Source organism: Corvus cornix, chromosome 2 (genome assembly GCF_000738735.6).
Source record: "Corvus cornix cornix isolate S_Up_H32 chromosome 2, ASM73873v5, whole genome shotgun sequence".
In the NCBI taxonomy this organism is placed as follows: Eukaryota; Metazoa; Chordata; class Aves; order Passeriformes; family Corvidae; genus Corvus; species Corvus cornix.
The window spans coordinates 48,889,658-48,912,230 of NC_046333.1; the positions used below are offsets into that span (position 1 = coordinate 48,889,658).

A 22,573-nucleotide genomic window follows, 5' to 3' on the forward strand; every position below is an offset into this window, starting at 1 on the left:
TGCTAGGACCTCCCAGTCCTGTCTCAGTCCTGTCTTTACTGCTTCCTTTAAGAAGCATTAATCTTCCATGGTTTATGTTCTATTACTCTGTGATGCATTATTAGGTTGAAAAGCTTCTCCTTTTACATTCTTGCATTATAAACCTCTTTCAGCTCTGGTTGTCTTTGTAGTTTGTGTCCTGCAAAACTCTGCAGCTAGAGAGGTGAGCAAGGCCTTCTTTCTGAAGACATCTTGGTGAAGGACAGGTCTGTCTGCTACTAAATGCTGGTTTCCTACAGGATGGTAAATTCGTGTGGAGTTTGACATAGAGGTGATGAGTCCGCATTTTTCCATTATTTTATTTCATTATCTGAAGTAGTTTTTATTTTGATAATTTTAAATTCTGTACTGATATATCTTTCCTGGCATTTCCCCTTAATTTATACCTCCATGTCTTTAAATAAAATACTTGCCACCTCACCTAAAAGGAGGCCAAGTCACGGTCCTTTGTGGGTCAGTCATAAACATATATCTGATCTTTCTTCCACCGACTGTTTTTATATAACACTCAGCATTTACAGCTTTTCAACTTACTTTTGGATGCTCTCTGGGCAACACCTCTCTCAACAGATGTATTACAGCTCCTCCTTCCCTCATTGCTTCATTCACCAGGTGTTTTATTGAACCTTATTTGTTACAAATAAGCAAGTCTCTGAGCGGCTCTCTCCTTGCTGGCTAAGAAACCTCTTAGCCCTAGTAAGAATTAGGCAGTCCCGCTGTTCTTCCCCATTTACCCAGCCCCAGGCAGGCCGTCGATGCAGCCGCGGCGCCGCCCATCTCTCAGCAGCGCCGGTGGTGACGGCGGGACAGGACGGGGAGAGGCTGGCTGTCGGCCCGGAGGAGGGGGTGGTGGCGATGTCCCCCTGCGGCACCTGCAGCGCTGCCAGGGCCACGGCGTCCGGCTGCCCCTCTCCGGAGCTGTCCAGCGTACCTGCGCTCCCGCGCACCTTGCGCGGCTCGCCCACCCCGCTCGCCCCCGCCGCTGGGAAAGAGGGGACGGAAAACGACTTTCCGGCCGCGTCTTTCCCGGGAAAGGGGATGCACAGTTCGCTCGCTGAGTCGTCTGTGATGGCAAATCCCGGTACGCTGCGGGAAATGTTTGCGGTCCTGTAGGCAAACAGAAGTATTTTCGAGGAGAGGGATCTTTTGGCCGGCCCCATCCACCACCTTTGATCTCATGGGCTTTGAAATCCCCTTAGAAATTAGCGACTAATTAGCACCAAAGCGAGAGTGACAACAATGCATGACAACGGCTAATACTATGTTTTAAGAAGGCATCTCAGGAGTGATGGGCAGTCACTCCTGAGAGAGCTGTGTTGTACAAATCGTGTGCCAAACAAAATCGATCCGATTCGACCGCGGTGTATCTGACACTGTCAGGGATTTCCCGGGCCGGGTTGTTTATTTAGGGAAAGTCTCTGGTGCGGAAGGGTGAAGACGCAGCCCCTCTTCCAGTCTCCCACGACAAAAGCAAAACAATCCCCAGCGTCTGTCCTCAAGGAAACCTTGATCAAAGAAAGGTATTCAGAGGTGTCGGGTGTGTGGGTGGGTGTGTTTTTGTGCAGTTCACGGCATTTTGCAGTATGTATCCAGCGTTATCAGTGCGTGAGCTCAAGTTGATTCCTCTGTGCTCTACCAAAGGTGTAAGAGTAGGACCAGCTTATCCTCCCCTCACGGGCAGGAAGAAGGAGTTTCAAAAGAAGTGCTATGAGATTGCCTGAACCGAAATGAGCTTTACGAAGCAGCCTTCTACTGGAAAGATGTTTGAACTCTGACTGAAGGGGATTTAGGGGGAATGGAGAGACGATTCCAACAGTTACTACTGGGAATGCAATATCGGGTCCCCTACAATGCTTACTTAGGCTAATGGAGGTCCTGTCATTCAGTTCCCATTGCGCTGGGATACAGAGTAAACATTCCCCGGTGATCCTCTGCATGCAGGTCCCCTCTTCAGGACATCATTAAAGGCATACATGCAGTTGCCTGACATCAATTGTCAGCCTGGCTCTCAGGGTTCAGAGATCCCGACAGAAAGCAGGAAAACAAGCCCAGTGGAGACCCGGCTCTGCGGCTGGGGGCTTTAAGGAGGCTGAAAATCGTTTGGTTGCGGGTGTATAAGAAGAGACAAAAGTGCTCAGCAGGTAAGAGCGGAGGGTTTTGCCAAGAAGGAACTGTCCTTGATCGCTGTGACAGGATTGACTCGCTGGGGACTCCTCTCTCGGGAGCGTCCACGCGTCCCTGAGGGGATTGCCCGTCTCCTCTCATCAGCATCACGGCGAGAAATTTTACAGCCGCTCTTTCTAGTCCTGCTAATCCTGTTATCCGGGGGGTTATAAATATTAACGTCGCTTGGGCTGGGGATGGGGGACCAAATTAAGCCCTCTCTGAAGTAAGATGTCAGCCAGCCTTTTCCCAGCCCACCGGCGCCCGGGGCTGCTGAATGAGCTGCACGGCAGAGCCCCGCAAGTGCCCTGCCCGGAGGTGCTGCTGGGCGCCTCGCTGCTGGATTTCGTGGCCGACCTCTCCCTGGGCAGCCCCCAGGGAGCCCCCGGGGCCGGGGCGGGCCTGGGGCTCTGCGAGGTCACCGCCGGGCCTCCCTTCGGGGACAGAGTCCTGTCGCTCCGGGAGGGAATGGGCCGGGGGCTGCCCCTGGCTGCCTTCGGAAATGGAGATCCCGAAGACGAAGAAGAGGAGGAAGAGGAAAGGATGCGCAGTTCTTCCCTCCTGGACAGACCCAGGAGAAAGCGGGTCATCACCTACGCCCAGCGCCAGGCTGCCAACATACGGGAGAGGAAGAGGATGTTCAACCTCAACGAGGCGTTTGATCAGCTGAGGAAGAAGGTGCCCACCTTCGCCTACGAGAAGAGGCTCTCCCGGATAGAGACCTTGCGCCTGGCCATAGTGTACATCTCCTTCATGACTGAGCTCCTGGACGAATGCAGCAGGCAGGACGCGAGTTAGGGAGTGCCCTGGCCCGGCGGGATGCGGCTGGGGCCGGGCATCACCCGCGGCGGCGAGCAGGTGGCCTCGGCTCCTCTCTCCTGGGGAAGCAGAGCCGTAGCTCCTGCCTGCTTCTCACACCGCAGCCAGGACCTTGTAGGTGTGGGATGCAAAACCAGGAGTGTTCGGAGAAGCGTGCTCTGAGGTCGGGAGGAGTTGAGGAGAAGATGGATGGAGAGGCTCAGTGTGTTGCAGATTTGTTAATTTTTACAATTTTTGTAAACGGAAGGGGGGAAAAACTGAGGGGTCGAGGCCCTTTGGTTTGTGGTATGTTGCCTGCTTTCTTTAAAATCTTTCCGATTTGTTGCTTTGGAGAAAGACTGGGCCGGGGCAGTGGAGCTCTTCCAACGTGCAGAACGGGTTTCCAGCGGGTTCTGTTCCTGCCCAGCTGCCTGCCAGGGAAATCTCGGCCTGTGCATTTTAACCCAGCGCTTTCTGCCTTTTACAAAATAAACAACAACTCCCTTTTCTTTGAAATCCAGTCTGCCAAGTCCACGCCGTGTGTCACGGGGCCAGGGAAGCCGAACATCTGGACACAACCGCTTGTTGTCACGATTTTCTTCCCTGGAACGGCTCTGTCCTTGCGTGTGGGCGGCCAGCGCCGTCGCTCACACCGGGCGGGAGCTGGCGCTGGAGCGCCCGGCCCGGCCCGGCCCGGCCCGTCGGGGCGAGGTGCGGCTGGCCGGGATGCCCCGGAGCCCCCCGGCACCGGAGGGGCCGGCCTGGGAAGCCGTCTGCGCCCTCCTGAGAGAGAAAACTTGTGAGTTTATGGGCTTTGGTTCTGAGGACGTCCAGCGGAGGCGTTTTCTCTCTCTTTCTCTCTCACGGCACATCCCCCTACACACACACACACACACACACACACACAGACACACACACCACGTTTCATCTCTGCAAGGAATAAAAATAATGACATACTTTCTGAAAAGCCGGAGCGGGAGGAAAGGGGGAAGCCCGAGCAGGCATACCCCGCGGATGGGGACAGGGCCCACTCCGGTGATGGGGACAGGGTCCCCCCCGGGGATCTCTTTTTAGCCTTACCTATTGATGCCTCGCAGGCATCTCTGAAAAGGGGCGAGATGCCGGGAGAGCGGCAGCGGCGGGGGGTGACCGTGACCGGGCTGGGAGTGGGGCCCAGGGTCTCCCCTAGAAGCCTCTCCGACCCATCTTGATGTGTCTCTGCCCTCCCTTGCCGCTCCCCTCCCCACTTCTCTCTGCTGCTGGCACCCTTCTTCGCTGCTGCTGGGAAAGACCTGGATTTCTCCCCGCGTTGCAGCAGACGGGCAGCAACCATCCTGCTCAGAGTCCAGTCCACCCGCATTAAACTGCCCGTTCAGGGCAGTGGTTCTGCATGGCTTCGTAGGACAGCTTTTATCTCCACTACATAAAATTACCGTGATATGAGTGAAATCAAGATTTACTCTGGATTCAGGCTAGTATAGCTAGGATCCCGTGTCTCTTTTATTTCTTCTCTCGTGTTTTGTCAGCTCTGTGGTGATTATTCTTCTTTTCCTCATTCTATTCACTTTAATATTATCATGAGAGGTCTAATATCCTGTATTAATACTCTAATACTCTTTCTCTTTTCACTTGTTTCCTTGGTTTCTTTTTCTACTTGTTTTTGTTGACCTCCCTGACTCCACACATTGCATCTGCTCTCCATTTGTCAGAATGCTTTTTTTTCCAAGAGGCAGTAGGATAGTTAGCGCAGCTGGATCCTTTCTAGGAACTGGGGGGTTTCGCCTCCTCAGATGGTTTTGTGTTGTTTTGGGGGTTGTTTTCTTTTTTTTTCCCCCTAAAAATAAAATGAGAAAAGGAACTACGAACGAACAATGTTCCAAAATCAACAACTCTTCACATAACCCAATCTCCTTTTAGTTACCATCATCTCAAGCAAAATGATGAAGACAAATTCTTTATGGACAATGAAATATGCAATCTAATACTCACTTCTTACCATTATTTCTCTATGATCTCTCACAGTATGATTATATAACTTTTCATAATTTTTCTTGCTCATGTCATTGGATAAAATTAGAACTCTATAGCACATAGAGTCTTAAGTTAGGAGATTCATAATGTAAACATGTCTGTAACAGATAATTCAAAAATTATTGGTTTTCTCTTCTTTGTTTTATAACAAAACACTGGAATTTGTTCAAGATCCAAATTTTTTCATACTTGTGTTAGAGACTAGAGAAAAGCAGAAAGAATATGTTACATTTTATTTTTAAACACAAATGGATCTTGCATTATGAATCCTGATTTCTAATTAATCACTGGAAATTTTGCAGCAATAGAAACAGTAGTAACATTCTTATATGAGCCACTGGGAATAAATCATTAGAAATTAAAAATGCAGTTGTGGTAAAAGGCAATGAACACAATATGGAAAAAGCACAGATAAAATTCCAAGATGCATTTTGAGCTGCCTCTGGGCCACACATTGATTTCTATGACCTGAAAACCTGATAAAATGGGCTTTTGTTTGTTTGTTTGTTTGTTTCATGCTTTTCCAAAACTGATGAATATTTACCAAAAAAGCAGGATAAATGCAATTTTTTCCCAAGGAACCAGTGTTAAAACATGTCCTTGTACCCATAAAGAGCTCAGTGAAACAGCAAGATGCCGTACTAACCCATCCCTTAACCTCTGTGGATGTGTCAAAATCCTGGAAGCTTAGTCTGGTAAGAATATAAACCAATTATGGAAATATTGCAGACAAACTTCTTGCTGGAGTGCAATCCCATCTCCCTGAAATAACAAAACTGTGGGGTCCTTTCTCCCCTAATCCTTGTCTCAGTCCAAGAGAGTTGCACTCTAGTCTGTGGAGTCAGTAGAGTACAACACCCTGTCAGGTTTGGGAAGACAGGGAAACCCAGACCCTAACAGAGTGCAAAAGTGCTGCTAACTTCAGCAAGGCTTGGATTTCACCCACTGGAGGGAAAGGCCTTTCTTTCCCTTGCTCAGAATCCCTGCTGCCACCAAGGCTGAGTCCAGCTCCTCGGTCTCCCCAAAGCACAGTGCCATTATCACCGCATTAAGAACAAAAACTGACAGTGTCAATTACTTCTGGGAAAAGATAATAAGGGGCTTTTTAAAGCCTTAGAGCTGTTTGATCATAGCCCATTTTTAGATCCTAGTCTGAGGCTGGTTTGTTTATGTTCTCTTTGGCCACAGAAGACTGACTTTTGGTAGAAATTTGAGTTCCCTTGAAGCTATCATGTTACAATTAGTATTCAGACATGTAAACCAAAAAAATAAGACTAAATGAAATCATATTTGAGAGACATTTCGAAGCTTTCGAAGAGAAGTATAAATAATCAAATGACTTTGCAATCTCTAGTTAGATTGATCTTGTTTTACAGCTGCTGAACCTGAAAGGAGGTTTAAGCAAATTAGTCCTGGAAACAGAACAAAATATTATGATAGCACTGCAAACTTCTGCATCCACTCTCTGATCAGCTACTATGGCCCCATGATTGGTGTTTATTATCGCATTTGTCAGCGTTTCCATTATAAACACTCAAGTGTGGAGGGTTTATAACTCAGCTATAAAAATTCCCTCTAGGATGAAACTTGATAAGTGAAGTCCAACAACACTTTTTTTTTTTTCTTTTACAAACTTTAAAATAAATTAGTTTTTGAAGTCATGGAGGTACTAAGCAAAAGTAGTGGAAAAGTGGCTTTGATTTCTTTTTCAGATCAGTGATTCTTCTCAAAGACAAGTTCTATATGACCCTTCTGGTCCTTTCAATTAACTTGGACTTCTGTTTTTTGGTGGTTTTTTAAATTAAAAATAGCTAAAACACTGAAGCTTAAAATGTGACTTCTGTGCATGCTGAGTCCCTGTTTTCATAGGAATTTGTTGTTTTACTAGGCTTGAATGCTACTTATCTGCAACAACGACAGCCAAGCTTTTCCCAGTAATACAACAGAATAGTTACAAGGATGGATAGGTGTGCTGGTTATGCTCTTTTTTTAGTACAGTAAATTGTTGCTTATTCTAAAAATTTGGTAAATATAATCAGTTCAAATTATTTGCTCTTAAACTTAGCTCAAAAAAATGCTTGTTTTAGAGACTGAGATGAACTTCTGTCACAGCAATGTATCCAGAATAAAAGAATTGACAGAATAAAAATATTCAATTGCAATTGCCTAGAATTCTAGCTTTTTAAGGAGTGCAGCTCAGATATTATTTTAAAAATTGTGTTTCATCCAAATTTTGCTTTTCCCCTTCTCTGTCCTAGTTTCAATGTTTACCTTTTGTCTGTCTGGCACTAAATATTAAGCCCTTGAATTTTTCACAGCTACTACTCACTCTGCTGATCACCAGCTACAGTCCAGTTCAGTGGTCGTTACATACCTGAAATTCCTATTTCTTCAAGGAAGTCAAAATAAGGGAGTAATTCTGTTATCTTTTGTAGTACATTTTCCCACATTAATATATACTTATAAAGACTGTAATATATTCAAATTGTTGTGTGCATTATATTATCTTAGCGTGGCTTTTACTGCTCTCGAAGGCTTCAGTGCCACAGCTGTGCCTCAGACCATGTCCTCCCATGCTGAGGGGTTTTGAATGGTTCCCACACAGAGTTGTTGCACTGCAGAAGGACAGGCTTCACTATTATCACACATGGCTTTATTTCAAACAAGTAATCAGGCACACTGAGATTCTAGGCCTGTTTATGCTTTTGTCATACCTCGGCCATAATTTCAAAAAGAGAGATAAAGAGTATCCTGTTGGTTTAACTGTCTCTCCTTAGCTCTGAAAGCAGAAGACAGATAATTATTTTCCCTGTGAGTTCCAGTTCCATCTCATCTTGCTCCAAGGCTTACAGGGGATCAAGGACAAGTAGTACATTTTATGATTTTTTTCACAGCAAAGAGGAACTCTGTGAAACTCTTCAACATAAACACGTGCACTGAGAGAATAAGTTAATTCAGATGTTGATATTTCTTTTTATTTCTAGCATTGTTTACTTACTATGCAGTCTTTCATCTTGTTAATGATTCTAACTTTTGAAACTTAGAGTTATCAGGGGGAAGAGTGGTGGCTGTAGAACAAAGGATACAGGAATAGATATAACACAGCAACCACCATTACTCTTTGAACATTTCAGGTTCATGTGGGTTAGATGATGTCTCTGATCTCGCTAAAAGGTAGTTTAGCAAAGACTTTCAAAACAACCAATGACTTAAGATTGTTCATTATTCTGTGTGGCTAAGATGAGATATCATGCAAAGATCCTGATGTCGTTGCTGAAACAAAAGTTGTGACCTGAAGCCATAGCCATTATTTTGGTGTTTGGTGAAATGCAGGTGTGCAGCTCCACTAGCCCTTCACTCTTCAGCTGTGAGTAGTGATTACAATGAAATTATTGGTCATATCCAGTGTAGCTGGGAAACTATATTACATTTTACAGTGCCCTGGGTTTTCTACTCAAGGTCTTAGGGGCTTGGCAGAGCTGCTTCCATGTGGAAATGTGTGTAAAAAAGGCACTGGGCATTGCTCCAAGAGCCCTGCATCAGGAAGGGGCCATGCTGTCTCCAAGGGCTGTTTCTGGGTAAAGTGCCATTTGCACCCTAAAAAATATACCAAGAGACTAGAAATATAAAGAAAAGTTTCACTAAACAGAAACCTTTGCAAGTGTAAGGGAAGACTCAACAAAGCCTTGGCACCCTGCTCCAGCCCTAGACCTGGTGGCTCTTTGAATTTGCCTTTTAACTCTCCACTGCTCTGCTCCCCTCCCTCCTGGCAAACAGAAGGCCCTTGCACTACAAAGAATGTCTCCTTTAGAACACATTTATTTGGGAAAGAATGTAAAACCTGATAGAGCTAGATCCAGCCAGAGCTCAGCAGATTTCATGTTGCAAGTGTGCTATACTTTCTATTAGAGCTGGCGCCAGCGATCACTTGCTGCCATTCAGTCCACTCCGTGTGGTTGTATATTTTCTTAATGAGGATCTGAAATCAGCCTCTTTCACTTAACTGACAGTCTGCCAGAATTATGCCATCTTTCCAAATGCAGAGATCATATGATCCATCTGTTGTCTGCAGCCATGCAGGGGAAACATTTTCCAAAGAGAAATGTGGGTTGGCCCCAAAAGTACGTAATTATCCAAATGCTGAAGTGTTTCAGATGTTTCAAGGTGCTCTTGGACCTGATCTTGGCCATCGAAGCTCCTATGAAGTCTTTTAGAATAATGTACATAACTAAGTCATTGAGTCTCCAGGAAATTTTCATAGTACAGGAGTAATTTTAAAATTATTTTTAAATAACTTTGAGCTGAATCAGATATTTAGGCCTCAGCAACATCATCTGGGGACATTTGTGAGTACTTACATTCTTAAGTAGTTCACATTTTTGCTGTTAATGTTATCGTATATGATACATTAAGTGACTATGCAGAAAGATGTTTTAATCTATTTTATTAATTTTTTAATTATATGCTAGAACACTGCAGTAACTCTGCAACATCATTGACTCTCATAACTCTGCAAACTACCAGATGCAAAAGAAGTTGTAGGATGATGAATAATAGTAATGGAGAAAAAAAAAGGGAAAATATGATTGAGAGACTGTAAAATGAAGGGCTATCTCAGATCTTTCTCTGCCTTACATGAAGGCGCGTGGAATTCATTTCATATTACATCTGACTCAGTTTAAATTTTCTTTGCAGATAGCTTGAATGTTGCCAACAAATATGATTAAACTGACAGTTTAGGCCCTCATCAGGGGCCACTTCCTTGACATACAGGACTCAAATTTTAACCATGAGCAAATGGAACTTTCTCTGAAGTACTGATAACTGTGCTCAAACTACTAAACAAACCCTTGGTAAGATGGACTTTAGGTCCTATTGCTGCAAACACCTTTACCAGCCCCAAGGTATTAAATTTGGAAGCATGCACCTTTATTCTGTTAGCTGTACTTGGCTTGACAACAGCATAAGTCAGTTCTCACTGTTATATGTTTCAGACATCCAGGAAGAGAATGATTTCAGCATCCTCTCCCAGATCACAACTGCCATACCTATGGACTGGACCACATTATGCTGAGGAAGTTCTGTGATTTTAATAGCATGGGGTTTGCCCATGGAGAGAAATAAGTTCTACCAAAGCTATAATGAGAACACACAGAATTTTTCATATTTAAAATGTGCCGGCATATCTTCTGAAAGACACAAACCAAACGAAACCAAACTCCAAAAGACCCCAAACAAACAAACAAAACAAAACAAAACCAAAACCAGATAAATTTATCATCTTGTTTTTGAGAGTAGTAGAAACATGAATCTTTAGCGTACCATTGGCCAAATTATTTGAAGGATCCAGTGCATAAGCCAAATATTTGACTGGAGAGCATTTTGGTGTATAAGACCAGTGTTTTTTGCCTTCAAGCTGGAAAGACATGCTAGATACCTGAGACACAGCAAAGGAAAAGTTCTAATGACATCTACTTCAATCCTGCTTCCCCCCTACAAAACACAGTTCTTGTGAAGCTATGGGTCATTAGAAATATTTATTGTGAGGGTTTCTGAGCCACTTCCATAGCACATAAGCACCAAATATCACCCCAAAGATGCAGTGGAACCTCAGACATGAAAAGAGAAGACTTTATGCCCAAAGTATTTTCTTTTGCTGAAAACATCCAGTGACACATTTTCAAATGGCAGAATGTCGCCAGAGAGATTGGTAATGAGCATGGTGGAAATGCAGGTGACACCATGGAGGTTTCTTAGTGAAAACCTCGGGAAAACACAAACCTATATTGGCTGTGGTTTCTTTCCACTCCATGTACAATGCTATTACTGCCTGCATGGTGCTGCTCTCCTGCATCTGTATGGCAAATGGGGTGATGCCTATCTGCATCACTTGTGGTGCCACAGCTGTTACTGAGGAGCTGCTAATCCATTCCCTTCAATTTTGATGCCCTTACAGTAGCACCTATTCCAGCATGGATTTCACATGCCATTTTCAAATGCTCTTGAGCAAAGTTTAATGGCAACTTTTTGTCATATAATATTTTGCTAACTTTTATGACTTAAGGAGAGGCAGAAATTCTTTTTTCCTCAGTGAACAGTTTGGGAAGGACCTGTGTGAAGAAATACAATGCCTCCCATTCCCATAACCACAGGGAATGAAAAAGCATCTTCCACCTCTGCATGGCAGTGTAGCTTGCTTCTGATATGCATTAGGTCTGTGGGAATATGAAGGGCTGTTTCTTGCAGTAATGGCTGAGTGATTGAATTGCCTTTTTTCCTCCTGTCTATATGCCTTTGGGTTGGCCCCTTACCCTTAATGTGAGCAATTATGAAGTGCTTCCTATCATACATCTGATTTAGCATTAAGAACCTAATTTCCCAACAGTGCATCTAATCTTTAAAGACGGTTATTTTTCTTCTTTTTTGGATGAAATTTCCTACCCACAGTGAATTCTGTGAGGAAATGGTAGGACTTAGACAGTTAACCTGCCAGCTACACTAACAAATCAGATAGTTTGACATCTAGACCGGACTATTAGTTCCTACAATGAACTGACAACATGAAACCACAGATGGAAGGATTTGGTGTTGCAAAATTTTACCTGCCAAGTTGGAGGCTATGTTGTCCTCTCGGAAGAAACAGCCTGTTCTGGGATGCATCCTCAAGAAGGAGAATGTTGCAGCTGTTTCACTTTTTACAGCAACATGACACAGTGTTATAGGAAAGAAAATACAGAGAGTTATCTTAGTTGATTGAAATTAAGCCAAATGACAGTGTGCCATACCACAGCCACTCAATTACATACGTTGAATGCAGATAAAGTTGTAGTTACCCATAATGGACTTTGGCCAAAAGACAACATCATGAATCTTTCCAAGACACTAAAGGATTTTCACTGACCAAAACTTTAACATGATGGCAGATAACAGCTAGGTTGAAGGTCATTTGGGGATAACAAATATAGATCATAAATGTCACTGTAGATAGAATATGGCTGTAAGCCACTGAAATACAATTGATCAAACTTCTATCTGTTTGGAAGGAATGATGACCATTTTACTGTCAAATAATCCAGATTCAGCAAAAATTCCTGCAGACATACATGACTCAAATTGCTCAGACCTGTGATACAATGATTACAAGGAAGCAGTGCAGTCAGCTCTGTGAGGCTGTAGCTTGTTTTAATACTAGTTTCTTTTAATTAAAATGGATGCTGTAAACACTATGCATTGTTGTAGAGAAAAGGATTACTAAATGAAGGTATAAATTCACTGTTTTGAATTAAAGCCCTTGCTATATTCCATTGCACATCTTCTACCTTTACATTAATTACAGCCTCTGCTGTTGCCCAGAGCTGCATTAGTTCTTTTGCAAAGCATGAAAAGCAAATACTAACATTAGATCAGACATTAGAAAATATCATAAATTGCTAAAATATGAAGTGAGACATAAACCTGAACATATTTTAGAGTCAGAAGAGTATTTTGTAACTAAGTCTCTGCTCTGACTTTGAAAATCTGTGCCATATCTTACTGCTTAGGTTCCAGTCCATATATGTCCTACTGAGCTCAAAACATCCTTGCACTTACTAAGTCAGCAACGACATTTCTAATATGCAACAAAATGTGGATGTTTTGAAGACTGAAAATTAATTACAACCTTCTTGAAAAGGATTGTTTCTTTAATAATGAAAAATTCCACAAGTTCAGCTAAATACTAGAGAACAATGACTGATGCTTTACTCCAAAGGCAGCCTTTCTTACATCTCTTACACTCTTAGGCTGGACCCATCATAATTTTTTTTTTAATTTAAAGTTTAATTGACCCTTTTTAAGACTTAATCCAAAGCCCACTGAAACAGTCTCCTTGACATCAAAGGATTTTGGACCAAGTCCTTAATGAATGTAAGCACAAATGTTCTAAAAGGAAAAACAAATATTTCTCTGCTTCTGACATGAACTATTTTTAGTGCTGCAAGGTCAGATAGTAGATTTTGGCATGAGAATGTTTGATATAGATATTTTTCAAGGCAGAGGCAGTACAGTATTTTGCATAAATAAAAATACAGATGTTTGTTTGGAGGTCAGAGTTCATAAATAGTCAAGTATGTACACAGATACATGAACAGTGAATATGTGCTAATTTACTTTAACAGATCAATAAACTATTACTTCTCTGGAAAATTGCCTTTGGAATTTGGTAACCAAGATTTGTGCTCTAGATCAGCTTCACTGTTGACCTACTATATGATCTCTGGTCAGAAAATAAAACCAGGATGTGAACCTATGGGCAGATCAGTCCTTTGTGAGCAAGGTAACCCAATCATCATCCTATATTCTGGAGGAAAGAAAATGGGATTGGGGCTGTAAAATGAGGAGTAATGACGGATAGCAGATCTTTAGGCATCATAGCTGACAGTCCATAGCCGAAAACAATTATAATCTCCCCAAGCAGAAAGGAATATGTAAACTTGGATCCATGCTGACTGCCTTTTCTGAAAGGAAATGCAGCCTGGCAGAGATGGAAATAAACCCCTGCTCCCTTCTAGCAGGGTAATTAATTTCTTCTGGCTCTTAAGCAGGTGTCCTTAGAAGTAAGGTAATTGTGGAAAGAACAAGAAGGGTGTTCATTTCTGTGAACCTTTCCCCTCCAGGCTCACCTCCTCTGCACAGCTACATCCAGCCCCTGTGTGGTCTAGGGCCAGGCAGAGAAGGTAGATAGGTTCCAAGTTGGAGAGCTGGCATTTAATCAGCCTACCAATCAAAAAAAACCCCATTTCCTTTGCCCAGGAAAACATATGTGTATGTTGGGATGACCTTCCATGCCCTTTCCCTCACACCAGACTTTGCTGCCCACCTGTGTTCATTATGAGTTATGGTTGCTTCTCATATGACCTTTCTTTTCATCTTCATCTGTGAGATTCCAAGAGCACCTGAAAGCCTAAAGAAAGAAGACCACATACAGTAGGAAGCACAGGCAGGATCTTTCCCAGGGTTGCAGACATGGCTAACAGGGTAAAAGCCCACTTCCATGCTGCAATTCTGGCTCTATGGCTCTGTTTCTAATTGCTTGAGCTGCAGAGAATTTGAGTCTACCCATAAGAAGAAGGCTTTATAGAATGCTTTATCCATCACCTGTGCTGGAGGTGCACTCTCTCTCACCTTGGAAGAAAAAAGAATAATTTGTGGCTAAAAGGGCCTGAAGTTTTATGGAGTTTCCATGGGTGAAGTGTACTGAAAGATTGAATATATAGATTTGAGTAATGTGTGGGAGCAGGAAGAATACAAGAAAAAAAAAATATTTATATAGCTCAGGAAAGATGGAAGAGATGGAAAAGAAAAAAAATCAAAGAAGCTGAAATAGCCAATAAGCTCCATTATTAATAAAAATAACTATTATCCCCTGGAGTGGGGGATAATATAAGTTTGTCTTACTAAGAGGTCTTTTCAGATTTAGATGTGAAACCACATAAACAAGACCCAGAGCCATAACTAGGGGCAGAGCTCCACCACAGCATTAGATATGTTGATCTCCTGTGATGGGAAGGACTGGTCTTGTCTAGGATACATGAGAGGATACTACTCAGGCTTCCACCGAGGAACTTTGGATCTGCTTAAACAGCCCCATCCACTGCCACCAGCTATTTCTGGAGCTGAATAAAGATTTTGTATAAAAACACGTGTCGCAAATAATTTCAGCTCTTAATTTATTGAGAGACCTGTCTCCTATGTGGGATTGCTAGTTTGCTAATAGGATATAGGTATTTCTCGGCCCTGTGTGGAATCGAGAGCTGGCAAGAGAGGATGGATGCAGGAGATGCCGAATGCCGGTGCGCGGGGGGCGCAGCGCTCCCTGCCGCCGGCCCGGAGGCGGGAAGGATGAGCGACGGGACCGGCCGCGCACTGGGGACACTGGGAACACTGGGAACAACGCTGCCACATCCTTTTACGGCAGCAAGCTGCTAAGACTTTTACATGAAAGGCCCCAGTGACAACGAGCCTAAAAAAGAAATAAGAATCATTGTAGTAATTTTGACAACGAAGCTGACGCGTTAGAGGAACTCCGTGTTATCCATCTGCTTTCGAGAGCTTCCGAACGAAAGGAGTGTCAAAGCGCCGGCAGCTGGAAACACACCCGTGGGAAGTGTCCTTATGCCCACGGAGGATCCATGGGCCGGATCTCCCCCCAGGACCCAGCAGGGCCGCCCCCCGGGTGGGCAGCGGCGCTGCGGCGGCGTGGGGCCACCTCAGCGAGAAAAAGCACTCGGGGTTCGCTGAAACACGAGCGAACAGACCCGGGAGCGGGCGGGCAGCACCTCGCGGCCGCGGAACTCGGGGGACCCAGCCTGACGGGGCTCGGGCTGCCGCAGGAGCACGGCGAGTGCCCGCCTGGCTCCGCTGAGGCGGCAGCGACTCACCTGGGAGGCGCAGCGGGGCCGGAGGGGAATCGTGCCCTCCGGTGGCCGCCGTCCGCACAGCCTGGCCCGGCCCCGCAGAGCCGCCCCGCAGCCCCAGCCCCGCCGGCGCAGCCGAGCCGCACCGCGCCCACCCACGCCGGGCCCAGGTAGGGAGGACGAATGACGGGAGATACTGTCAGCTTCTCCGCGTCCTCGGTTGTATGAGCTGCCGCGGTGATAGGAAGGAAGGAGACGCGAAAGAAGACGAGAAACAGGTTCTGCTCTCATACCCTTTTTATGTTCATTCTGCCTGTTTGCTGTTGCTGTGCAGAAATTTGTACCAGGGCACAGTGAGAGTTCTCTACCTGATTCCCGGTGTGCTTTCTACAAGGAGCAAATTACAGCATAAACACCAATGTGGAAAGCTGCTAGGTGCTCCTCATCCCTTTTGAAGGGATATGGTCCTGACCAGGCTTTCACCTAGAATCCATAGGAATACCTGGCCACGGAAACTAGTAGGGAAACTCCAGTTGATTTCAGTGGTCTTGGAAACATAGAGATGAAACTTCTAAGGAAACACCCAACTGAATGCTTTGGCATCAAAAACATGCCGGCAGGCTGTCTCTAAACGTGCATGTTTGCAACACATTGCTCAATATCCCAAGGAATCACCAGCAGTGAGAGTTTTACCACAGCAAATAGCCTTATCTTTGTGAGATAAATTACATGTGTATGTGCTTGCTGTATGGAGAATACAGAACAGCCTTATCGCAATCCAATTGTAATTGATGTGTATGCACAATGTGTGTAACACATTGGTGATGGGCAACATTGTAGCTGTAACCACCAGAGCTTGAGCACATTAGTTCTTAAACTTCTGCACTGGTTTATAAACAGGCAGAAAAAATCGGGCCTTTTATTAATTCCTAGAAATCTAGGAAAGAAGCAACCTTCTGACCTACTCCCCTCAAAAGCTTTGATGTTTCTGTCTGGATAAGGCAGATACTGCTTGTCCCATCCTGTGAGTGTCTCAGCATGGGTGCCTACAGTTAATGGGTGCCTACAGAAGGGCTGGAACAAAGTTGGGGGCATCCTTTACAGCTATTTCCCTGTGATCAACCATGACCACAATGATCATCACAGACCAAATTACTCCTCATTTCTTCCTCCCAGGAGTCTGTCATTTATTTAGCTCTGTGCTCACAGGCATACCTGTAATCTACATGGTTGCTTTACCAGCATTATAACTTACTGCACAGGTGACAAAATACTGGAGCGCTCTGGGTCCTGCCAGTGCTCCATGTAAGAGCTCATTCCACGACACATATTTTCCTGAGCTGAGGCTCGGGGAAGCTTGCAGGAATGGACCTGGAAGTATCTCTAGAAAGGCCCTGAATCTGTTTGCAGTTTTGCTTGCTACCACCAAAGAGTGAAACACGGTTGAGATTCTGCACAAGGAGCCAGGAGACTTCTTACCCAAGCCATGCCTATGCATAGAGGAAAACAGGACATGGCATCTTTTATCCCATGCTCCAGAGTGGTCTGCAGGACTACCTTAGTGGCTTAGTAGAGGTTCAAAATAGATGGCTTAATACTGCATAACTAAAATACAATTATTATTTATGTGTGAAAAGCAAAGGCTCCACCTCAATTCCCATCAAAACTGTAGATTTCAAAATAAACCAGAATTGATTTTCTTTAATCTCTGCACAGACTTCCACCCTCTTCCCTCCTGACATATATATGTATTCACACTGCAAAAGAGCAAGAGTACATGCATGCACACACAAACACATCCTCACCAGTATGACTTTCTCTCTCACACAGACCCCCAGACATGACTCTAACACATCCGCCCTCCTCCCGACAAAGCTTCACACACCCCAGCACTAAGCAGAGTTGCTGCCTGTCAGCAGGCCTGGGCAATCCAGGCAGGCTCCCACACCCAGCCCAGTGCAAGTCCCCCAGGATAGATCGTTGCCACCACAGCTCGTCTGGCCCCTGCACTCCCATGTGGGTCTTGGCAGTAACATCATGGGCTTAGCTGCCTTTGCCCCTGAGCCCATAATTTGTGAGTCAGAAATAAAACAAAAGCCAAAACGAAGATGATGGGGGGCTTTTGCGCAGTCCTGGTTCATATAGCAGTGTGCAGGTCCCAGATAGCACCACATGAGTCCAGCTAAACACTGCTGGTTGATTTTGCTGCAGTTTACATAAAGAGTAGCTGACACTAAGCCCAGCTATCTGCTCCCCTCTCCTCAACTCCCTCCCTACATTTCTCCATGTTCTCCATTTTTACAAACCATGTAATACTGCATCTCCACCTGTCCTTGACTCTTCCACACACCCTGCTCTACATACCCTTCTCCTGCCCCCTGGCAAGCAGGTGATGTCCTGCAACCCATTCAAAGTTCAGGTGACCCAGACAAATTGTGCGTCCTGTGAAATCAGCTCGGGAGGTGCTGCCCCTCCCTCCTTTCAGGCAGCATCCCGTTCCCAGCAAGGTAACAGCTATCCAGGTTTGGGTCTGTGTTTTGATGTTGTTTCCCATGAGAAGAATGGTAGAGGGAGAGAGGCAGGGAGGGAAGAAGGAAGGGAGGGAGGGAGGGAAGAAGGAAGGAAGGGAGGGAGGGAGGGAGGGAGGGAGGGAGGGAGGGAGGGAGGGAGGGAGGGAGGGAGGGAGGGAGGGAGGAAGGAAGGAAGGAAGGAAGGAAGGAAGGAAGGAAGGAAGGAAGGAAGGAAGGAAGGAAGGAAGGAAGGAAGGAAGGAAGGAAGGAAGGAAGGAAGGAAGGAAGGAAGGAAGGAAGGAAGGAAGGAAGGAAGGAAGGAAGGAAGGAAGGAAGGAAGGAAGGAAGGAAGGAAGGAAGGAAGGAAGGAAGGAAGGAAGGAAGGAAGGAAGGAAGGAAGGAAGGAAGGAAGGAAGGTCCCTAGAGCCACCTACAGATGCTCAGCACTACTGTTTCCAACATTTCTTCTGTAATGACACTGCTCTAAACCCCAGAGAAGCAGTGAGGCTCTGGGTACATATAAAATTATTGGTGAGAGGGAGGTGGAAGGAGACCCAGCTCTTCTTACCTTGGGATCAGCAGCTGCTGCCAACACAAGGGAACCCCTGAAGCTCTCCTGACAAGCTATGGAGTTGAGTGGAGAGGCCTATGGTCGCAGAAGACACATCAGGAACAAGCCAAAAGCCAGGGCAGCTGTGCAGGCTCACTGTGGGTCTGTGTGCCGGCGTGCCTTCCCTTGCCTTCTAAGGCGGTCCCTGTTTCCTCCCCGGTCCTGTTTCCAGCTGTTTCTCAATAAAGAGTGTTTAGGGAAGACTGCTATGTGCTCGCACCGCGGGATGGAAGACACGAGGAGTAGAGCTCGCCGAGAGGGCAGCGAACGGAGAAGCATCGGGACAGCTCCGGCGGCGGGTGCCCGACGGGTGCTGCGGCGGGGCCGGGGCCAGCGGCCGGGGCGGGCTGGCTGCCCCTCGGCGGCGGCCGCGGAGGGTCCCGGCCCCTGGCAGCTCCCGCGATGAGACGCCTCTGCCCGGAGGAAAGGGAGTCAGTCCCCAGGCAGAGGGGAGAGACGACTCTCTTCCCCGAAGAAGATGACAGCGCTCTTCCACATGCCTTGTCTTATTTCATGCCTGGGATTTATCGCTCCCCTGTTTTTCCGTTCGCCCTGTCCGCCCTCACACCTGGAACAAGCCGGGGAGACACTGCGTTGCCGGCGCTGCCCGCTCCGCCCCGCACCCGGCGGTGCCCGTCCAGGCAGGGGCTGCCAGGCCGGCAGCGGAGGAGCGCGGTCCCCACGCAGGGAGCAGAGGCTTCGCCCCGTTTACTGATGGATGGCAATTTCTAGCTTTCCCTCCCAGGCGTTCCCCGTTTGAATCTGAGCTGTTGTTTAAAAGACACACCACCTGCTGCGTGCTGCCAGCGAGCGGGGAAGGAGGCACAAAGGCGGGGGATGGGAAGAAACAGCTTTGGCTGCTAACATAGAAGAGAAATTGAAAAAAATAATCTCTTTTCCCAGGAAGTGCCGGACTCGGGCGCCTTGTGGGAGGACGGAATGAAGTGAGTGGTCAGCACACACAGAGTGTGGGCAAAGAGGGTCTGTACACCCTTCCGTCTCCCGGTGTGCCAGGTTGGAGACGCTGATCCTCCCGGGTTTCTCTTAAGACGAGCTCAAGGACTGGTGCTTATGCATGTACGAAGCCAGTGCTTGGTTTCCCCGCTGCTTCCACCTCTGAAGATGGCTTTCTCCCAGCGCAGTCCTCCAGCCTGACAGGACGAGGCTGTGTCGCCACCCCTCCCCAGCCCAGAAATGTGCGACTCCCTCGGCAAGTCAGACCGCGAGGGCGTTCAGTGATGGGAGAGCGACGTGTGCTAAAGCGGGGCAAAATTAGGATGTGCCTGGATGCTGCCCCGCGGCTAATTTCCCTTTCCTCCTTTTCGCTGCAAGCCGTGCCCGCTGCGGCGAGGAAAGCCCGAGAGGTGCGGGCTTCCCCCGGCCGCTCGGGGTGGTTGCCCCCAGCACAGGCACTAAGCGGCCCGCTGACCCCTCTGCAGCAGCGCACGGGGTGCTGGGCACCCCCATAACCTCCCGGCCCGGCCCCTCAGCACCACCCCAAAGCCGAGCACGAACCGAAGAGGTTTGAGAGAGAAACCACGGAGAGGGAAACCGAGAAAGAGCTCGCGGTAAGGATGTATGTGTGTGGGGGGGTGGGAGGCCAGATCACTTGTGAATGGCTTGAAAAAAATAATTGGGGGAGGGCGTGGAGGGGGGGAAGCGGAAACTTTCCTATAAAACTCAGCAAAAGTCCCTCCTCTCCACGTCAGGCCAATGACACTGCTGCCCCCAAACTTTCCGCCAGCAGGAGCTATAAGAACCTCCAAGTCTTCAACTTTCTCCCAATCCCAGACACCTCGAAGGGGCTCCAAGGAGGGATCGGGAGGGATTTTTTTTTTGGTTGGCCTTTTTATTTTTTTCCTCTTGGATCCTGATGCCATCCCCCCTCCCCCCAAAGTGAGGTCCTCCCTCCTTCCTTCCCTCCTCCTTCTCCTCGCAGGCCAGCGAAGCAGCCGATCAAGGGGGAGCTGGCGGGTTAGGTGCCCCCCTCTTCTCCCTGCCCTCCCCCCCCTCCCGGCCCGCTTCTCGCGTCTCCCCCCAGAGATGATGCAGCAGGACGAGTCAAACTCGCCAGTCTCCCCCGCCGACGACAGCTTGAGCAACAGCGAAGAGGAGCCGGACCGGCAGCAGCTGCCCAACAACAAGAGAGGAGGGCGCAAGCGCCGCTCCAGCCGCCGCAGCGCCGGCGGAGCCGTCGGGGCCGCGGACGAGCCCTGCAGCCCGGCCCAAGGCAAGCGGGGCAAGAAGTGCGGGGCGGGCGGGGGCGGCGGGGGCGGCGGAAGCAGCAGCGGCGGCGGCAGCCCCCAGTCCTACGAGGAGCTGCAGACCCAGCGGGTCATGGCCAACGTGCGGGAGCGGCAGCGCACGCAGTCGCTGAACGAAGCCTTCGCCGCCCTGCGGAAGATCATCCCCACGCTGCCCTCGGACAAGCTGAGCAAGATCCAGACCCTCAAGCTGGCGGCCAGGTACATCGACTTCCTCTACCAGGTCTTACAGAGCGACGAGCTGGACTCCAAGATGGCAAGCTGCAGCTATGTAGCCCACGAGCGGCTCAGCTACGCCTTCTCGGTGTGGAGAATGGAGGGCGCCTGGTCCATGTCCGCATCCCACTAGCAGGCGGCGTCTCCCACCCGCATCCCCCCGGCAGGAGCCCTAGGTAAGGCAGGGACCCCGAAAGCGGCGGGTAAAAAGGGGGGAGGGAGGCGAGAGGCCGCCGGCTGCGCCGTGAGCCGGGCACGCGTGGCCGTGGGGCGAGAGGGCCCGCACCCCGCCTGGAGGGGCCTGGCTTCCAGGAGCAGCCGGAGAGCGGGGCGGCTGGAGGTGCCTCCCCCATCCCGGCGCGTTCCTCCTCCTGCGCGGCCCGAGGTGCGCCCCGGGCCCGCGGGGCCCACGCGTGGCCGGGCGCTGCCGGCGGGGTGGGCTCGGGCGGGAGGCGGCGGCCGTGCGGGTGCGCCCCAGACAGATGGGGCCGGCCTGAGATCACTTTTTCACCAAACGCTGCGGAGCCAGCAGGGCTGCTGGGATGGCTCCTGCTGCCGCCGCTGCTGCTGCCGCTGCTGCTGCCGCTGCTCGTATTTTGAAGCGAATCCATGTCCTCCCGTTGTGCTGCCCGATGAGCGTTTCCTACCGCCCCAGCAGTCCCTTTCCTCGGCTCTGACACCGCGGACCGCCAGGCTGGGGTGTCACACGGTCACCGCACCGCCCGCACGGCGAGTTCTCCCTTCTCCATTCGTGCCCGATACGTGTATTTCCAGGGACAGAGAGGTGTAGGTAGATGTTTGTGTATCTTTCGTTTCAGTAACGAGTTTTCCGCCCTTTCTGGGTTTTTGCAGATGACATTGTTCCCACAGAAGGAGAAAATGGACAATCTAGAGACTCTGAAGTTGGATACGATTTTTTTTGATCTTGTCTAACAAAAAATGTACCAAGGATTTCTTGGAAACTAGAAGAGTAATATCCAAATTCAAAGCAGGGCGTGGGGAGCACTTAAGGAAAGTGAAAGAGAGAAGGGCTTTGGACAGTGACTACCCTTTGGGCGTCGGTACAATCCACACATCTCTGCATTCTGATAGAAGTCTGAATCGTTCTTTTTTTTTTTTTTTTTAATTTTGACGAAGAATGTTGGAATTGAACTTTTTTTTTAATTTGCCCTTTTTTTTTTTTGCATGCATGCATTCCCAAGAGGTCGTGCCTATGAGCCACTGATGAAAGGAAATACATTATTGTGGACTTTCTTCATTCTTGAATGAAACCAAGCAGCCAACCAAAAATATCCCTGTAGAGATGAAAACTTTTTTTTTTTTTAGGGGGGAATAAGCTGGGCTCAAGCTGTTATATACCCGGTTCCTAACTTTTTTATTATTATTATTTTTCCTCTGAGAAAAAAAAAAATAAACATTTTATTTATTTATTGATGACCCATGTTAAAATGCAAATAGATCCGGTGTCTAAATGCATTCCTATTTTTATGATTGTTTTGTAAATATCATTGTATATTATTTTTCTGCAATAAATAAATATGATTGAAA

General features: G+C 47.5%; 2 protein-coding genes and 1 long non-coding RNA gene across 5 annotated transcripts in view; 2 read left to right on the forward strand and 1 right to left on the reverse strand.

Moving 5' to 3' along the window:
- LOC109144463 overlaps positions 1-19,294 on the reverse strand; it is a 31,858-nt gene extending 12,564 nt beyond the window's left edge. The window contains exons 1-3 of one of the 2 annotated variants that reach the window (XR_005601549.1): positions 18,504-19,294; positions 13,889-13,972; positions 11,634-11,722 (exon numbers count right to left, since the gene is read on the reverse strand). This is a non-coding gene — a long non-coding RNA (uncharacterized LOC109144463). The remainder of the gene's footprint in view (positions 1-11,633; positions 11,723-13,888; positions 13,973-18,503) is intronic. The other variant, XR_005601550.1, reaches the window with a different exon arrangement.
- FERD3L (Fer3 like bHLH transcription factor) lies at positions 2,411-3,535 on the forward strand. Its single transcript, XM_039549886.1, has one exon. The coding sequence runs from the start codon at positions 2,434-2,436 to the stop codon at positions 2,998-3,000; it is 567 nt and encodes a 188-aa protein (XP_039405820.1). The 5' UTR covers positions 2,411-2,433; the 3' UTR covers positions 3,001-3,535.
- Positions 19,295-20,196: 902 nt separating the features above from the next.
- On the forward strand, positions 20,197-22,157 carry TWIST1 (twist family bHLH transcription factor 1). Of its 2 annotated transcripts, none has more exons than XM_039549885.1 (2): positions 20,197-21,201; positions 21,555-22,157. In XM_039549885.1, the coding sequence occupies exon 1, from the start codon at positions 20,259-20,261 to the stop codon at positions 21,156-21,158; it is 900 nt and encodes a 299-aa protein (XP_039405819.1). In that variant the 5' UTR covers positions 20,197-20,258; the 3' UTR covers positions 21,159-21,201; positions 21,555-22,157. The 2 variants fall into 2 exon arrangements, with proteins under 2 accessions (XP_039405819.1, XP_039405818.1); XM_039549884.1 differs by having other exon boundaries at positions 20,199-21,201; positions 21,878-22,157.
- Positions 22,158-22,573: the final 416 nt, after the last annotated feature.